Below are 20622 nucleotides of genomic sequence, written 5' to 3'. Positions count from 1 at the left end.
TTTTGTAAAGGTCTGCTGAAGTCTTTTTATATGTATTTTTCTGGTAGGTTTTTGTCTTTTTCTTTGGATATATAGTTATTTACTTATTGATGTTATGTTTTGTAAATACCTGTTTCCACTCTGACTTGTCTTTTGTTGTTCTTTAACTTATTGTGTCTTTTGATGAGCAGACCAGTAGTTTTAATGGACTCTAGACCACTCCACCTGGAAGTAGCACAGGCACTTCAAATTCAACATGTTTAAAATTATGTGTTCCTGTTTCATCCAATTTTTTTTTCCTTTCTGTATCTCTAGTCTTGATCAGTGGTAGCATCTCTTAACGGATTGTTCAACCTAGTGAGAACTTCGCTTAGTCCTTTCTTAACCCTCTACATGAAGTCTATATAGAGAATATGTAAACTTTCAACTTTATTAGATAATATCAAATTTTTTTACAAAGTGCTTGTGCTAGTTAACATAACCAGCATTTTACCTTCTCACATACTCTTGTAGTTTTGCTTTCAGATAATTTTTTAAAGATTTATTTATTTGTCAGAGAGAGAGAGAACACAAGCAGGCAGAGTGGCAGAAAGAGGCAGAGAGAAGCAGGTTCCCCTCTAAGCAAGGAGCCCACTGTGGGGCTCGAACCCAGGACCCTGGAATCATGACCTGAGCCAAAGGCAGCTGCTTAACCAACTGAGCCACCCAGGTGTCCCACTTTCAGATAATTTTTAATAACTCATGAAGACTGAAGTGTCTTGCCCAACTCCTCAGTTCCTTCAAAAGAGGAAAGTCTGGAATAAATCTAAAACTAAATCAAAGCTGATTTTAATTTCAGAAACTTTTCTTTTAATCTCTCTTAGCCTTTCTGTTCCCCTGGCCATTCCCTGAATTATTCTGTCCACAGCCTTACCTGAACTATTGTAGTAACTTCCTACAGCCTCAGCTCTTCCACAGAGCTATCTGAGTTAGCTTTCTAAAAAATAAGAATTTTTACTGACTGCCTTTTACCTAGCAAATCATATCAGAATTTCTCAGCCTAAAATGCTTACCTTTTCATTGTTTCCCATACCTGCATTGCCCATCTCATCTTTCAGCATTATCTCTTCATACTCCTTCCTTACCCCTTACACACACACACACTTTTCAAAATTTTCACATATTTTCAAAATTCTGTACCATTGTACAAGCTGCTGTATCTTCCTAAATTGTGTTTCTCTGTATCCCTAGTCCTCTGCTTTTAAGGTATTTCTTTTTACTGAGTTGTGCTTTGCTACCTTACTATTAATACATTTAGTAAATGTGTTTTTAGTAAATGTCTTGATGATTCAACTTTCATGCATTTATTTACATATTACATGCAGATCCATAATAGATCTCTTGCTAAAATCTGAAACTCCTTTCTCAATTATAAGAATAGTACATTTTAGGTTATTCTTAGTCATGGAAATACTTTAGATCATTTTCAAGTTCCACTAGGGGGAGAACTCTGTCAAATATTTTGTACTTCATATCTCTTCAGATCAACTCTTCCAATTAATGTTACTCTCTTGTGAATAAAATTTTCCCCCGTAAACCAATTTCTCTCTAACTCTTCATTTAATAAATTGTTATTATGTAATCAGTTGATATGATTAAGATCTGCTTTTTAAAGTATTTATGAAAATTATACTTTTAAATGTATCCTATTTAGATAAAGAAATACATTAGATGAACAAATATTCATTTTTATAAACACTAGCATTCAGTGGTAGACACATTTGTGAGGCTAAAGTTTATTAAATTTGATTTCAAAGATTCTTTAGTCATCCTGAAACCTTTGCTCTGATTTAAAGTTTATAATATTTCCCTGTTATTATTTGAGATATGTGTATCTGTAATATACTTAAGATTTTTATAATCTTTTCCTCCTTGTCTTTGGAGGAGCTGTTTTATATTAGTGTCTCACAGTGAATTTAACCTTCTTTAAGTGTAGCAGTTTTCAAATTTTAACCATTTTCTTAGAACTATTTGAGAAAGCTATTAGCTAGGTTTCCTCCTTCTCAAACAAAATGCCATCAAAATGATGGATTTTAGTCATCATTCTATTATAATGCTTGTTTCAAGCAGATATACACCTATAAAATTAAGAGGTTAAACTCTAAGTTTTCATTAAACATAAAGATTATATCATGTATGCCATTTTAATATCTTTTGGCCATTCAGAATTACCATTATGAATTTTAAATACTATATAATCCTTTCATTTCATTCAGATCTCTATGATTTTATTAGGTAAAACTCCTTTGGCTATATTTCTATCCAAAATAATACTACTGTTCTGTTCACTGTGCTCTTCTGCCACTTAATGTTTCATCAAAACAATTATTTCTTGCCATAAAATATACATTTCTTGTTACTCTTGTTGTCCACATTCTCCACCAGTGAAAGCTCAGTATGAGGAATTTCTAGCCAGTCATTCAATTGCTGTATATCTCAGCACTTGGTATATAATGCTTGGTACATAGCCATCGCTCAACTATTTGTATTAGATGTTAAAGTAATACAATAATTCGCTCATCTGCTTTTTCTACAAGTGACTTTTACTGTATATACTTTGACTATTCCAGTTTTTAAAGTTCAGAGATTATCACCGTTTTCACACATGCATCAATTTGCATACATTTTGGTCACTGGTGAGGATGATAGAATGATCTCAAGACTCTGTCTAAATGCATTTGTCATCTTATAGAATGAGGGACTGAACGTGGTTCTCTTTTTTGAAAGGTTGTTGAATAGAATTTAAACCTCTGAAAATTCACCTATGTTTATTGTTGGCGTCAGTGGCTTCAGTTACATCTGAGTTACTCTGAGGTGATGCGAGTTGTTACCTCTTAAGGGAGAATTTTGTTCTTTTCTTCCTATCTGCACATATACTTTACAAGCTGATTTTCTTATTTCTCTATTTAAATAGCCTACAAAAATAAATATGATAGAAACTGATCAGAATAAAAAGCTTCAAGAAATTTAATTATAATTAACAATAAGCAGATTTTAAATCCTAATTGACTCTGTGGTCACAACTTTTTGTCTTTTTGTTTTCTCATAATAGCTAGAGATTTAGCATTTGTTGAGAGTATAAGATTTTGAAGTCAAACTACTTACTTAGTATCTTTGACAAGTTACTTAATCTATCTTTTTATTTATTCATTCAGAACAGAGAATCTGAAAGTTTTCTGCTTTAGAGCTGTTGGTATTAAATGAGAAAGTGTTTGTAAGTCATGCAGATTTGGGGAAAGAATTGTCTGCTAAGGTACTAGTAAGGGCAAAGAGCCTAAGGCCAGGAGCATTTCTGAGTAGAGTCCCTGCGTGAAGTAAGAGAGGAAGTAGAGGAAGTCTGAGAGGTAAATAGGCAGATTATGTAGGGCCTAAGAATTTTGGCCTTTCTCTGAGTAAGATGGAAGCCATTAGAGGGTTTTGAGCATAGGGGTGATCAATTAGTAGATATTTAACCTATTAAGAAGTGGGTAGAAGAAGAATAAATAAAACAAGATGGGATTGGGAGGGAGACAAACCATAAGTGACTCTTAATCTCACAAAACAAAGTGAGGGTGGCGGGGGGGGGGGGGTTTGGGAGAAGGGGGTGGGATTATGGACATTGGGGAGGGTATGTGATTTGGTGAGTGCTGTGAAGTGTGTAAACCTGGTGATTCACAGACCTGTACCCTTGGGGATAAAAATATATGTTTATAAAAAAATAAAAAATAAAATTAGAAAAAAGAAAAAAAAAAAGATAATTTAATTGAGCTTGATTCAGAAAAAAAAATTCTTATAAGAGTAATTCATAGTATTTAGGAGGGAGGAAATGGTGGTTAAAAAGTGTTTCCTTCTCTTGGTGGAATTTTCCACCTTTATTCTATTGATCCAAATGTTATTTTTTAGTCCAAGGCTTTATTTTTATATTCACACTGAATAAAACTTGATCTGCTTTGCGGGTGGTGGAACAAAACACAGAAAAATTAATTTTTGCTCATAGTTGAAGAAAACACGTGGGAATTGAACTCAAGCTTTCTGATGTTTAACCCAGAATTGAGTTTGTATTTTGGTTATTGTAAAGATAAGCATATTAATTTGTCATAACCATATTAAAAGCTTCTGTGGGTCAAGTGCATCTATAAAATTAATGCTGCTTTGTTATAAGTAATGGAAAAGTTTTAATCTAAAACTGTATAGTTCTATTCAAATCCATCTTTTTGTTCTTTTCCTGGTACCCAGTAACATTTACCCACTTTCGTTCGTTTGCCCAGCAGATAACCTCTAGGGATGCCTCAGATGGGCAATACCCCAACCACTCTAGGCTTAAGAAACACCCACTCAAAATTCTGTTCTGACCTAAAATGAATGAGTTATGTTTAAATCAGTGTGCCCAGATCAGTATGCAGTTTTGGCAGAGATGGAGAGGAAGTGATAAAATCTTTATCACTGTACTTTAAAATACACGTTTTAATAATGTTAAATTGCAGTGACATTACTAAGTGATGAAGTTTATCATAAAGTTTTGTGATCAGTTTGTGCTTTTCAGTTTCCTGAGCTAATTTGTTAATAGTTTCACAACAGCTGGTAGTTGATATGCCAACTCTTGGTTAACAAACTTCTTTTTGGAAGGTTTTTTTCCCCCTTTAAGTACAATGGTTTCCGTTCTGAGCAACTTGCTTGAAGTATTTTTCATTTTTCTTAAATGATTTTCTCAAAATTTTAAACACTTTTAAATTTAAAAAATTGGCTGTTCTCTAATTTTATCTAGTTTTAGCAGTAATTCTCAACAGAAGTTAGGTATGTAGGATATTTTATTCAACTTGCTATGTAGTCATTAAGGATTATAAAATTCAGTTAAAATTTTACTTAAGTACTCAGATTCTTTGGTACCCAAATTTAGTATACAGTTAAATATAAAGAAATTAGGTACCTAGAAGCTTTTAAGGTACTGCTGTATTTAGAAATGAAGAATATCATTCAGATACCCAAGATGAGCTCATTGTAGCATCTGAAGAATTAGTGATGGAGGATTAGATTCTTAAAGACCATAATATCGGCAATCATCTTGGTGTTAATAAAAGTCAATTTGTGTACACCTAGCATACACATCTTGGTTTCTCATACCATTCTCTAATGAAGGAAACCAAGGCTCCTCAGAGAAATAGCTGATTCCAATACCGGGAGAGGAAATACAGTAAGGACAAAGATGAGCCTAGACACCTTGTAATACTAGAGAAAGGAAGGACTTAAAAACAAAACAAAACCCTACATTAATAGAAGTATCTTAAAAGGACAGAAGAACCAACAGAAAGAGTTCCTGATGGCCAAAAATAGAACAAATGAAGAAAAAATGTTTAAAATCATAGTAGACTTTAATTCACAGTATAAAATAAATACCCATGAGTCCATTGATATAAATAATGATTTATTTATCAGTCCAATGATATAAATAAATTAACAAGTGGGAAAGAAGAGATAAATTTCTATGCAGAAGAATTCCAAATAATTGTTGTAGATATTGTATTCTTAAGGAGAGGAAGAAGTCCTTTTCTGTAAGTGTGGACTGTGTACAGTGACTCCCTCAAAGGGTACAGTATGGAAAGGGTAGGAAAAAAAGAGTAACTTTACAGTGGAAAAACTTGACAAACACTGCCTCACACAGATAATCAAGGTCAACATCAATAGTTATCAATCATATTGATAGTATGTACTATGGTGTGATGAAAATAGTGCTTCTGTAGTCTTTCAGTAACCCTTAAACCCCATTCTTAAAAAGATCTTATTTATTTATTTGACAGAGAGATCGCAAGTAGGCAGAGAGTCAGGCAGAGAGAGAGAGAGAGAGAGAAGCAGACTCCCTGCTGAGCAAAGAGCCCGATGTGGGGCTCGATCCCAGGACCCTGAGATCATGACCTGAGCCAAAGGCAGCAGCTTAATCCACTGAGCCACCCAGGTGCCGCCTTAAACCCCATTCTTAACATGAGAAGAAATACCTGACAAATTTCGATGGTGAGGCATCCTACAAAATACTTGACCAAGACTCCTCAAAGCTCATCAAAAAGAGGTGAAGTCTGAGAACTATCTCAAACTATCAAGAGGAACCTAAGGAGTGGAGGAACCTAAGGAGACGTGACAGCAAAATGTAATGTAATATGGTATTCTCCATAGGGTCTAGGACAGAAGAGGGACATTAGCTTAAAAACAAACAAACAAAAAACTAAGAAAATTTGAGCAAACCATAGACTTTGGTTAGTAATAAGGTATCAATATTGGTTCATTAATTGTAACAAATTTACCATACTAATGGAAGATATTATTGATAGGGGAAATGAGTGCAGGAGGTATATGACTGTCTTCTCATTTTTTTCTGTAAACCCAAAACTGTTCTTTAAGAAATCTGTTGTAAAAAATATTTTATGTAATTTCATGGTTTTTAGGGACCCCTGGAATTATATAAATTTAAGTATTTATCACAAAATTGCTTTGCTTTTAATTAAACTATGATTTAAAGAAATATTTTCTAGCTTTTGGACCTTGTGCAAATGCTCATTTTTCATGTGGGCATGTAGTTGATCCTTTAAGAAAGATCACTTTAAAATATGTGTGTATTTGTGTGTTTCTCTTCTCAAATGGAATTAAGTCAGTCTTAGCATTAATAAAATTTTGAATTTATTCTCTCTCTTCCATACTTTTACAAATTACCTTATTATTTTCTTAAAAGTATTTATATGTACTTTTTTTCCCCCTAGTTACTAAACTATAAAAAATATTCAAACCTTTTTGTCCAGGACTTTAAATTACCGGAATCTGTTTTAGAAACTTAGAATGGTACATGATATGAGTATGATTTGTCTTTAGATGTTTCAAATGAGTCACCTTGAAGTCACAGGGAGGCTACCATTTACCACATTTACTATTATGGTTAATTTTTCTTAGGGCAAAGTACAAATCAGTAATAACTTACTAGAGCTTAGTGGTTGCTATTGGTGTTTCAGTAAGGTTATGTTGATTAATCACAGTGATTACTTATCAACTGTCAGGGATTTACTCAAATCATTGGTTTTCTTCTACTATAGTAATTTCATATGCAGTTATAATTTGCTTAATACATTTTGCTTTAATATATGCATTGAAAATATCAAATTAGGACTTAAAAATTGTCCCCCTGCTACAAGTTAATATGGTTGCTTCTGTGACCGTTGAACATAGTTTCATAATATAGCCTTGAAAAAAGATTATTTAACCTTAAAAACAGTCAAGATAATGCCTTCTTATGGTCTCTGAAATAGTTTAACTTTTACAAAGGAGAGAGAGAACTTGATATATTTTTAGCATAGTCTCTCTTTGTGTTACATTTTTCATCTGTGAGTGTAATTTAAAATATTTTTAAAATGCAGGCTTTAAACTTGCATTTGAGACTAAGCAACCTGCATTGTGTCATGACCCTTCTAATACCACAAACTTTCTGTAATACTACTCCCAGTGAAAAACCCACATCCTATGTATAACCTTAGATTTATTTTGAAATCTCTATGAAGAGAGCATAGAGAGATTACTAATTGTTTCTGTTATTTCCTTTAAGGGTGTGATGTCTATTTGTAAACTGTTTTAAGTTTTAATATGTGAGGCTTAAAATGTTAAACTATAGTAAGTATTGATTTCCTAAAATTGTAAAAATGTAGTAATTATACATTTCAATTGAGAATTGGGTTATGTATTAAACATCTGCAGAACATTCAAAAAAAGAAAAAACAACATTAGTTCCAGTAGCCAATACTTCTGATATCACTGGCTAGAAGAATACTAATAAGGAAATGCAAATTTAATGATAAGCCACTTTTTTTTTCTGTTTTATTGCTGTTCTTGTTTTTACTATTTCCTTCCATTTTAGACTTATTTTGTGTTCTTTATATAACTTCTTAAGATGGATGCCTAAATCCAACATCATTTTTATTATTTAAAAATATTGGTAATTACTCATCAATAGGAGAATTGTTAAGCCATAATAAATCCATTACAAAAGAATAAAGATCTGCAAGACATAGTAAATGAGAACAACAAATTATAGACAGAATGTAGATCATAATTCCATGTGTGTTTTTAAAAGTATATGTCTGTGTATTACTTGTTTTACACATACTTAAATACGTCAGGGTGTCTGGTGTGATTCCTATCAAAGCTGTTAACAGTGTTCCCTCTGAGGAGAGTAGAGAGCTTGGTGCAAAAGAGTAAGGGACCGGAATTCACTTTTTACACCATATAGACTTATTACTATGTTAATTTTTTAAGTGAATATACATTTAAATAACTTTTAAGGTAATCATTGCTAGAAAGGAGATAAGAATTAGAACTTCCAAATAATCATAGAAAAATAGCAACAAAGACAACTTGATCCACCTAGCAGAAGTGCCACACTCATTCTGTGGCCTTGACATCCCTGAGTATTCTGGCTCCTGCCTACTTTTCTGACTACAGTATCATCATACTCTGCTTCACATGTTATGTTCTAGCAACCTCGTCCTTCTTTTCATTTCCTGAACCAAGCTTATTCATTCCTAATTTAAGGCTTTTGTTCCTGCTCTACCCTGCATTTGGAACATTATGCTCCCTGAGCTTCCCCTGGTGGTTCCCTCTCATTGTTTTTATCTCAATGTAAAAGTCACCCACTCAGAGTTTTCCTGACCATCTTTGTAAAATTGGCCCCTCACACCGTTACTCTGTATTTCATCATCATGTTCTATATTATTTATGACTCTTCTCAGGGTCTTTAATTTTCTTCACCTTAAGAATTAAATCACTCCCGCATATAATATATTAGAACCTTGTTTATCTTATCTACTGCAGTTTGCCTTTTGGATGGCATAGAACAGGAGCTCAAAAAATAATTGCAGGATGAGGGCGCCTGGGTGGCTCAGTGGGTTAAGCCTCTGCGTTCTGCTCAGGTCATGGTCTCAGGGTCCTGCAATCAAGCCCCACAGTGGGCTTTCTGCTAAGCGGGGAGCCTGCTTTCCCCCTCTCTCTGCCTACTTGTGATCTCTGTCTGTTGAATAAATAAATAAAACCTTTAAAAAAATAATTGCAGGAGGAATCTTAGGACAGAAAACAGCCATGTGTAAGGGAGTTTGATATTCTATGCCATAAGAGGTGGTAGAATGTTCTAAGAACTGTATATGTAAAGATTTATTTATTTAAATGAGGCTGCCCCAGAAGTAGATTAAAATTGATCCTATAATTTCCTATCCAACCATCTAACAAAATAGTAAATAATAGGCTGTGCTTTTTTAAAGGTAAATACTTTTCTACTAAAAGCAGCCTGAGAGGAAAAAAAAGCAAAACCTAGTACGATAGGTTTAAACGTGACAGCTTAAGAAAGAAATAGACTAGACTAGAGCAAAGAGGCCCAGCAGGGCTTGGTTTCTAATCTGAACTGTCTCCTTCTCCTTTCCCTCACCAAGCTATATAGGTAAGTCAGCAAAATCCCCAGAAGTATCGATTCATCATATCCCAAACGTGGAGAGAAAGAAAATGAGTATGTAATTTTCTGACTGAGGAATTGTAAAAATTTCTGGAGGGTACAGCCCAGTCAAAGAGATTAAAAAGTGAACATCTGAATTTTAACTTATATGAAGACTTTGGGGACAACACACTGAATTTGGGGAACTATATGAATCCTAAATCCAGGTTTTGACATATATCCCCCCAGTTAGGTAATAACAGATATTTAACAAAATTTTAGAGGAATAAACAGAGCCCTTGTTTAGCCAGGTTCTTCCCTCCCTGTGCTATCCCTCAGACTATAAAAGAAGTCAAAATAAACTTGACCTTGGAGGGCAAAAAAAAAAAAAGATTTTAAATATGATGGAAGGGGAGGTAATAAGTAACCCATATTCTTAAATCATTAGGAATAGCTGGGTAGTCACCTAGCTATGAGAAGAAGAAATGGCGTGGCAACTTGATTTATATTATTATAGCAGAGAAAGTGAAAGAAATACCATTTTTAAAAGATCTCAGCCAAGAAGAAAGGTAAGTCAAGGATAAGAGAGGAATTACAGTTGCTGCCTACTATAAAACAACCATGAATTCAATAAAATTAAGAAATCAAAAGATAAAATTATTAAAAAAAATACAGATAAGATTTACTGCTAAGGAAACAAATTGAAATCCAATATATCATTACAGAAACAGTAAAAGAATAGTCTGTTCAATATATAATGCTGAAAAGCTCGAGATAATCATAGTGAATGCAGAGATTAAGAATGTAAAACAAGTATAGCTAGCAGGTATGGATGAAAGGTAGATAATCTAACACATAAAGATAACTGGTGTCCCACAACAAGTGGAAAGAAGATATATTAAAAAATATGAACAATTCCACATTTGAGTAAGATTGTGTTACTTGTCTTCCCTTAACAGACTTATTTCACTTAGCCTTCTACTCTTTGGGTACATTGGCAGGATCTCATTCTCTTTTTTTATGACTGAGTAATATTCCATTGGGTATATGTACCACATGATTTCTCACATATGTGGAATTTAAGATCAACACAGGGAGACCTGGCTGGCTCAGTCAGAAGAGTGTGCAACTCTTGATCTTGGGGTCATAAATTCAAGCCTCATGTTGGATGTAGGGATTATGTAATAAATAAATAAACCAAAGAAAGAAAAAAGAAACAAACCCAGACTTAAATACAGAGAGCAAACTGGTGATTACCTGTGGGGAGAAGGGTAGGGGAATGGATGAAATAAAGAGGATTAAGAGTATACTTACCTTCATAAGCACTGTGTAATGTATAGACTTGAATCACTGTATTAAACACCTGAAAATAATACAATACTGGATGCTAATTATACTTCAATTAAAAAAATATATAGACAAGAAGTCATCCCTGAGATTCAGAGAGATTCAAATACACAAATCAAAAGAATACCCTGCGTTCTAGGAAAATTTGACAGAATACTCCTTAAACACTTAAAGCAGGTTATGCACAAAGTTGTAAGGAACGTTAAGACTTGTCCACATCTCTCATAGCATATTCAATGCCAGAAACCAATGGAGCAGTGGCTCTGCTGCATTGATAGGCACTAGCCACATAATGGTGATTTAAATTTAAATTGATTTAAGTTATAAAAAATTAAAACCAGTCTCTCAGTTATATAAGCTCAGTAACCTCATGTTTGGACATTTATTTGGAAAGTTAGAATTGCAATTCAAGGGACACAGATTTAGATAGAAACCTGACTCCTGTTCCTTGTATTTTCTATCAATTTTAGCTAAAATTTAAGATTTAATTTTCATCTTTATATTTTTTCTTTTGTGTGAATTATTTAAAGTAAACCTGTATAATTTTACAGAAACAATTATTTCTCTTTTTTAAAAAAAAGCTGGGTGTACATACTCTAATGTTAACATTGATCATTGAAATTGTTTTTCTTTACTTTTTTCCCCTCAGGCCTTTAAATTCCTCTGTATAACAGGTGAACTCCAAATCATAAGCTAAAGGTGATGAATGTTTGATGGAGGAGCATATGCAGAGGGAAAAAATGACTCAATAACTGTACTATTCACAGCCAAGCCAAACCATCTCATTGAAATTGTTGAGAGGAAATTAATTTTGTAGTATTAGTTAATAATCTCAAATGTATAAAATATTATTGATACTGTCTTTATATGGGCTGTCTTTGATTTTATACCTTGTTCTCCCTTGACTTTATATGGGAAGGAATTACCGAATTGATAAATAATTATAATTTGGTTTTTCATATTGGCCTTCTCCTCTACATGATAAAAATGACTGGCTCCCTGTCAAATTTTAGTATTATAATAATATAATAAGTTGATAAAACCTCTTGTTGGCAAAATCAACTCTTTATGTTTCTTTTAAACAAATGAGAAAAGAAATGTGCAGTCAAGAATATTCTATCCAGCAAAGCTGTCATTCAGAATAGAGAGTGAGAGAAAGACTTTCCCAGACAAAAACTATAGGAGTTTATGACCACTAAACCAGCCCTACAATAAATATTAAAGGAGACTCTTTGGGAAAAAAGGAGCAAATGCAATAAAGACTAGAAAGGAACAGAGAACATCACCAGAAACACCAGCTTTACAATGGCACTAAATTCATATCTAACAATAATCACTGCAAATACAATGAAATATTACTCACCTATCAAAAAAAAATCTTGCCATTTGCAACAACATGGATGAAGCTAAAGTGTATTATGCTAAGTGAAATGAGTCAGAGAAAGACAAATAACCATATGATTTCACTCATGTGGAATTTAAGAAACAAAATGGATAAACCTATAGGAAGGAAAGAGAGGGAAGCAAGCCATGACACTCTTAATGATAGAGAACAAACAGGGTTGATGGAGGAATGTATGTGGGGATGCATTAAAATGGGTGGTAGGTAATATTTGTTAATTTAAATTAAAAAAATAAATAAATGGGTGATGGGCATTTAAGAAGGGCACTCATGATGAGCACTGGGTGTTATGTGTAAGTGATGAATTACTTCATAAATTATACTCCTGAAGCGAGTATAGCACTATATGTTAACTAACTGGAATTTAAATAAACATTTGGGGGAAAAAATGAGAGAAGAGCATGTGGTATCAGTGAGATGAATATATAGGAAGCTGTCTAGTCATTCAATGCTAAGGAACACAGGACAAACTTTGACAGCTAAGGATTGTACTCCCCAACTTTGGCTGAGTGTCATTCTTTATGGAGGGTCTAGGAAAAGATCTATGAATCAAACATAAAATTATCAACACCATTTTTAGAAAAACAATTCTAATACATAATCCTGCCATGGTTTGTCTCACAAATACAGACGTAGGAGCAAAACCTGATTTCTACCAGCTTTTTCCATGTGATCCTTGATATGTTAGCCAGTGAGTCTGTTTAGTCCTCTAGTGCTGTTGGATCTAGGCCATACTTAGGTCAAGCCACCTGTGAGGGTAATGCACAGGTACAGGGGCCATGCCAAAAAAGAGGACAGCTTATTAATTTATCAGGCTGGAGAAAATGCTGCTAAGAGAAAGAAGTGGTGATAAGAATCCAGAGTATGAAAATAATAGTCTAGAGCAAATGGTCTTTAAGCTAACAGAAGAGGATCTCGAGAAATAAGAGTGCTAGGTAGTAGAATGGCAAGAAGATGAAATGACGTATACCTAGATTTAGAAAGGCTTTTTGAAACTAGTTCTTCAAAAGTCTCATTATCCCAAGACAGCACTCCAAAGGACTTGGCAGGTCTTAACCCAGCCTAGCCTGACAGTGTTTACCATTAGTAAACAGGGTAGCATCATCTATCCTTTTCCTCATAGGCAAAGGAGCAAGACAAAAGCTGCTGTATGGTGCACACCTCTTTGGTGTTTAACTTTGTGGTATTAAAAACAAAAACAAGGGGTACCTGGGTGGCTCTGTGGATTGGGGCCTCTGCATTCAGCTCAGGTCATGATCTTGGCGCCTGGGAATCTGGCCCCACATCAGGCTCTTTGCTCAGCGGGGAGCCTGCTTCCTCCTCTCTCTCTGCCTGCCTGCCTCTCTGCCTACTTGGGATCCCTCTGTCCCTGTCAAATAAATAAAATAAAATCTTTAACAAAACTAAAACAAAAAACACTAAGCCAAGAAACAAAAGCAGAGATGAATCTCTCACTGAGATGATAAACCCTCATGACATGGAATATGAGGATATTAAAATAAGACGTTCCAGCCATCCAGCAGATGCATGACATTTTTTTCAGCTACCACCATATATTTTTTCCTGTTTTGTTGAAGATTGTTTGACCATAGAGTTGAGGGTCTATATCTGGGCTCTCTACTCTGTTCCACTGGTCTATGTGTCTGTTTTTATGCCAGTACCATGCTGTCTTGGTGACCACAGCTTTGTAGTCAAGCTTGAAATCAGGTATCGTGATGCCCCCAGTTTTATTTTTGTTTTTCAACATTTCCTTAGCGATTTGGGGTCTCTTCTGATTCCATACAAATTTTTGGATTATTTGCTCCAGCTCTTTGAAGAATACCGGTGGAATTTTGATCGGAATGACATTAAAAGTATAGATTGATCTAGGCAGTATAGACATTTAACAATGTTTATTCTTCCCATCCAAGAGCATGGAATGGTCTTCCATCTTTTTGTGTCTTCTTCAATTTCTTTCATGAGAGTTCTGTAGTTCCTCAAGTACAGATCCTTTACCTCTTTGGTTAGGTTTATTCCCAGGTATCTTATGGTTCTTGGTGCTGTAGTAAATGGAATCGATTCTCTGTTCCTACATATTTTCTTAGTCTTTGACTTCAGATACCTAAGTTTCTGTGCTTCTATCTTCTACGCTTCCTCCCTTAACCAACCATTAAATATACACTATATTAGGTTTATCCTGCTGCCTATTTGGTTTGAAAAGAAGGAATAAAAACAGAACTGTACTTGGAGTTTGGTTGGAATGGGAGATTTTTGTATTTTACCTTGCATAATATAGTCTCTAGACTTGGACTGTTAAAAATATTAACAGAGTCATGACACCAAAAAAATGCAGATTGACTATTACAGATTAAAAGAGGGCAAAGAGATATAATAACCAATGTAACTATAAACCTGAATTTGATTCTGGACAGTAGTAATCCATTTGGGGCCCTTTTAAGGGAATTTGAATGGGAGCTACATATTCAGTGACACTGTGGAATTAAACTATTTAAGCGTGATAATGGCATTTAGTTACATGGAACAGTTCCTTGTTCTCAGGAAATGCATGCTGAAATATATAGTACTGAAATGTCATGTCTGCAGTCTACATTCAGATGGTTCAGAAGATATCTGTATATCCAAAGAGAAGGAATGAAAGCAAATGTGGCAAAATAGTGATGAGTGAATATAGCTGAAATTATACTGTTTCAGCTCCTCTGTAGATTTGAAAATTCTGAAAACTGAAAAGCTAAAGGAAACTTTTGCAGGATGTAAATGATAGACTAGGTGCTTTATGTTTTGTATTTTCAACTGCCTCAAATATGCATCTAGCACATTAACTGGGTATTAACTGGTTTAATTCTCTAAGAAAACCCAAAGACTTCTAAGCAAATTATTCAGTCACACAGAGTATTAAAAGCCTATGGCTTGAACACAGCTTTTAAAATCTGCTATCTTCCTGTCTCTAAGGAAGTGTCCTTCCTGTGGCAAGATAGGGTAAATTATACCCAGCATTAAAAGCATAGATAAAGAAACAAACATGAATGGACTCTTAGACATGCCTATTACAATGTCACTTTAAAAATTGAGGCTTAATTTTTGAGTTTAAACAAACCTGAGCTTCTGCCTCCTCTTCTCTCACTTCCACAGTATTTTTCAATATTATATGCTACTAAACACCACGTTTTTCCCCAGTTGTTGTTTAAAGCAAGTTAACATCATATTAGTCTCAGTTTTGCTACAATATGACACATGAAAAGCAAGCTGCTTAGAGCTATAGAGAAAACATTTCACATTTTTACTTAATTCTTCTAGCTTGATCCACCAACACATTTGATTATTCAACTTTTTTTTTTAAAGATTTTATTTATTTATTTGACAGAGAGAGATCACAAGTAGGTAGAGAGGCAGAGAGAGAGAGGAGGAAGCAGGCTCCCTGTTGAGCAGAGAGCCCGATGTGGGACTCCATCCCAGGACCCTGAGATCATGACCTGAGCCGAAGGCACCGGCTTAACCCACTGAGCCACCCAGACGCCCTGATTATTCAACTTCTTAAAGAGTATGTTGGAGTGCAGCAGATGTAGGCGATGATCACTCTGATTAAAGTGTCCACTTTCTACTGTGTCTATGCACACATTGCACAGATAAATACTCATTTCTTTTCTGCTGACTATAGCATGTACTGATTTTCCAATCAACTGTAACAGAATATTGGACACATCTTGGGCGTGTTCCATCTCTACCGCATCCTTTCCTGGATTACAGCTCCCCGTGGTTGCAGGAATAAAACAGATGCAGGTTATTAAAAACAGTGCAGGTAGTCAAATACCAGAATCACTGCTCTTTTTTGCTAAGTATTCCTCTACACACATTTATGGTTATATTAAAGAACATAACGTGGAGGACATGGGGAGATGGAGAAGAGAAGGGAGTTGGGGGAAATTGGAGGAGGAGACGAACCATGAGAGACTGTGGACTCTGAGAAGCAAGCTCAGGGTTTTGAAGAGGCGGGGGGTGGGAGGTTGGGTGAGGCTGGTGGTGCGTATTATAGAGGGCACGTATTGCATGGAGCACTGGGTGTGGTGCATAAACAGTGAATTCTGGAGCACTAAAAAGAAATTAAGTTTTTTGACTGTATCAACCCATTACCTAATAAAAACTATAGAAAATTGGATCCCTTATTTATTGGCATTGTCCTCATAGATGCTGATACTTTTATGTTTTTCAGTAATTATTCTGCTGGACCTCAAATCTTTGGTTTTTCTTTATTCTTTTGAACAGTTATCTTACTATTCAGTCATAGAGGTCATATATATGGGATTTTTTTCCTGATCTTAAACATTATTTAGTTCCTCATCATATTTTACTAAGCTTTAAAATAGTAATATCATCTGTTTGAGAGCTAGGTTAACCAAGAAAGGGATTAGAGTTCAAAATGAACCACCCTCTGTAGACAGGGAACTGACCGGCTGAAACTAACAAATAATATGAAGTAAAACTGGTAGCAGAATTGAAAAGAAATTAATTTAAGAAACCTTACCAGTTTTCCTTTTTTATGTGTAAAAGTATACTAAGTAAATTCTATAATGAATATAGACTTGTAAAATATTATTTGGGATTCTTAAAAAGATAAAAGTACTTTATAACTGGCGTATAAATTCTATAATGAGTATAGACTTGTAAAATATTATTTGGGATTCTTAAAAGATAAAAGTACTTTATAACTGGCGTATAAATACATTTTGAGTATCTGTTTAAGAAATAGTTCATTTTCAAAGGTGGTACAAACTAGTGTCTTTCAAGTATAGGTCTACACACTGGCTGTATCAGGACCACCACTCGTGTAGCTTTCAAAGTGTGCAGATTTTTCAAACTCCATTTACAGATATTTAGAATTCATTAGGCCAGAAATAGATCGTCTTAATCAGTGTGTTTACAAAACTCCCAACCATAGTCATCTTTGGGAACTACAGTTTTAAGCATTTCCAAGGTTATGTTGTTTATATTATTGTATTCATTTACTTAGTCATATTTTTAAAAATATCCATTGGGGTGTTTTTTTTGTTTGTTCTGTTTTTAAAGATTTTTTATTTATTTATTTGACAGAGAGAGATCACAAGCAGGTAGAGAGGCAGGCAGAGAGAGAGGAGGAAGCAGGCTCCCTGCTGAGCAAAGAGCCCGATGCAGGCCTCGATCCCAGGACCCTGAGATCAAACCTGAGCTGAAGGCAGCAGCTTAACCCACTGAGCGACCCAGGCACCCCATTGGGATGTTTTTTATTGCAGATAATAGAAAACTACATTCTGCATTTATTTATGGCTTAAATAATAAAGGGGATTTATTGGCTCAGGTACCTGAAGAGTCCAGAAATAGGATATATTTCAGGAAAAGTTTGATTTGGGTTCCAACGTGTTGCATTAGGCATGAGTCTGAAGGTTCTTCTCTGCTTGTCATTTTTTAAGAAGATTTATTCATTTATTTTAAAAAGTCAAAAATCTAAAGTAAATAAAAATTATTCATTTTGGAGAACGATCACATGTGAGTAGTAAGGGAAGGGGCAGAGTTGGCGGGGAGAGAAAATCCTCAGGCAGGCTCTTCGCTAAGCACAAAGCTGGATGAGATCCTGAGATCATGACCTGAGTCAAAAATCAAGAGTCAGCCACTCAACTGACTGAGCTACCCCAGGCACCCTTCTGCTTCTCATTTTTTATCCTTAGGAGGTTTTTCTCATTGTGTTAAAATGGCTAACAAGTGAGCCTTGTACCTACTTATAATATCCAGAATAAGAAGCTATAACCCATAATTTCCAGTAAAAGTTTCGAGAGTCATACTATTTGAGCAAAACCTGAACCAGCCACCACAGCGCAAATATGTGATTGTGCTCTTTGGCTTAAACCCCACCAATCAGGGCCTTACTGTGGGCTTAAGGATGGGGATAATTCCTATTGTATGACCACTATGTAATGAAGGAGAGAAAATAGATCTCGATGTAACAACCATAAAATCTACTCTAAAGTATTATAGAGATGAACTGTAACTCAGCCTGGTCTAAAATTATATTGTTTTAATGAAGTACTAATTTATGATTTAATATTTTTCAGTTTCTTACATTTCTAGTAAAATATGAAGACAGTACTAATCTTAAAGCAAAAGGTAGATTTTTAGACGACGCATCAGTAAATAACCTGTGGGAGATAAATACCTCTCACATATGTAAATGAACTATGGTATGGATTAAATGCTTGCTTTCTAGTGGTGGGAGGGGCAGGCATGTATTGTTTTCTTATTGATGACCTCTTCCAGTATTTTACTATGAAAGTCTTCAAGCATACAAAAGCTGAGTTGTACAGTGAACATCTACCACCTCCATTCTGGAATTAATATTTTTATATATTTCTTTTATTGTAGCTTTATTAAATACTTACCCATCTACCACTGAAGGTGTCTTATTTTTTGGTGCATTTCAGAGTAAGTTAAAGTAAAGTAGTTATACTCTGTCCCTAATCACTTAAACATGCACATCTTTAGGTTTTTGATGACCTTTTGACTAAGAGAACGCATACATGGAACTCTATAGCGTAAGGCTTTAATATGAATTAGATTATTATAAACATCATGAAGGTAATTGCTAAAATAATTACTGAAAGATCCAAGAGTGGAAGTGAATTTAAGCTTTTTATGAGTATTACTTTATGTTCTCTTAATATAGAGTTTTCTTTTATCGCAAGACAAAAAGGTATATATTTAAGGTCTGTTCACTGAAATTACAGAATTACCAAACTTGTTGATGTGTTGGAGTTCTTTAAGTTTGTCACTTACCTAATTAGTTTTGCTTAGGAAACCACTTAACTGGCAATCTGTTGTTGTTATCAGCTAGACCAAAAGAAAACATCCAAGAAAATCCAGGTTACTTGGTAAATTTATTAGGATAGCTGACATTTTCCCACCTGCTTATCAGAAAGAACCATGTGGACTTGCTTGAAAATAGAAAGCTATAAAAATGTTTGCAGAAAAGAATCTTAAACATTAGGTAATCAAATAAACTGTCTCAAAAGTGAAATTCAGTTGCCCTTGTCATTTTTTAAAAAGATTTATTCATTTATTTTAAAAATAAATAACCTGTGGAATATTTAGAATATAGTTAACTGGGTATTTTTTTGGCATTGTAAATGTGTTTAGTTATCTTTATTAAGGACCCTAAAGAGCTTCGAATCAATATATTTAAATGAGAGCCCATTTGCAGAACATAAAAACCATGGACTTTTAGATAAAATGTTATTTATATATTTTATTAAATAGCAGTTAGGAAACCTCTCAGATTACTTTAGTTTTTGAAATACCAGCTATATTCCCTTAAAGTAGACTTAAATCAGAATACCTTATGCAGAGCTTTCCAGCTGGTGTGTCTGTCACACTGGTATGCTTGCTACTAATGTGTGACAACTGTGCAGGGATGGGGTTACTGCTAGAGCACAGAGCTGCTTAATTATCCTTCCTTTGCCTTCAGTTTGTCCTTACAAATTGTTTCTTGGGTATGTGTGTATTTCTGTGTGTGTACAGAAAATGGTTTAATGGGCATCAGAGGATTTTTTTGGTAAACTTTTGACTTTCTGTATGTAAAAGCTTTTCAGAAGTACCCTTTTATTAACCTTATATATGGTTATATTTAAATTTAAAGAACAATTATATGCAGTTATGTTAGACAATTATATGCAGTTATGTTAGTCAAATATATAAAGTTTTTCTCTTTGAAATTCTGCCTTTTTTCTACAATGAATAGAAATTCAAGGAACACCTGGGTTTTTTAGTCATAAATTCTTAAAGAGGGCTTCTTTGATTTTCACAAATACCTTTCAGGAGTCATTTTGTTCCCCCTAAGTTAAAACATTCCTTTTCTTTATTGTAAAATTTCTCAATTGCTCTGTTTTTTGTTAAATACTGCCTTTCCTCTAAAGAAATCAAGGTGTAAAATTTTTGGCTAAACCTTACTACAATCCACCTTTGGAGAAAACAGATCTTTGGAGTCACTTAATCACTTTTTGTAAAACAGGTTTAGTGATTCCTATCATGCCAAATTTTTATTTCATACACGTTTCCTTATAGGAAAGAATTGGTATTAATTCTGGTTATGGTCAGTTGACAGCCTTTCAAACATAAAGTATTTTGCATTCTTGAATGACTGTCTTACCACATTAGAACTTACCTTAGACTTTGTAATTTTATTCACCCTGAGAATTTTATTTTGTCCTGTATGATATTCATGCTATGGGATATCCACAATCCTTCAGAACTTCACCTTCACTGGGAACCAGATTTAAAGGCAACTTTTGTAAATCCGATTTCAGCCCACAAATATCTGGCCTTTCCGTCTCATCCACAAGGATTTCTTCTTAGTAGTTGATTGCACTTTCCATTTAATTAATGATTTCAAGGCAATTAATATGGC

The 20622-nt window shown here is 34.4% G+C and overlaps 1 protein-coding gene across 8 annotated transcripts in view; it reads left to right on the top strand.

The window, feature by feature from the left end:
- The window catches only part of EVI5 (ecotropic viral integration site 5), a 198364-nt gene that overhangs the window by 149653 nt on the left and 28089 nt on the right, over positions 1-20622 (top strand). Inside the window, exon 19 of one of the 8 annotated variants that reach the window (XM_059375401.1) lies at positions 5793-6666. The exons of the other annotated variants lie outside the window; for them this stretch is intronic. Within the exon in view, the coding sequence (XP_059231384.1) occupies positions 5793-5807 (15 nt within the window). The 3' untranslated portion in view covers positions 5808-6666. Of the gene's footprint in view, positions 1-5792; positions 6667-20622 lie in introns of those variants that run through there. 8 annotated transcript variants of the gene reach the window in all.

Source organism: Mustela nigripes, chromosome 14 (genome assembly GCF_022355385.1).
Source record: "Mustela nigripes isolate SB6536 chromosome 14, MUSNIG.SB6536, whole genome shotgun sequence".
Taxonomy (NCBI): domain Eukaryota; kingdom Metazoa; phylum Chordata; class Mammalia; order Carnivora; family Mustelidae; genus Mustela; species Mustela nigripes.
The sequence above is the reverse complement of the archived record's forward strand: the minus strand, read 5'-3'. Positions and strand labels throughout refer to the sequence as shown.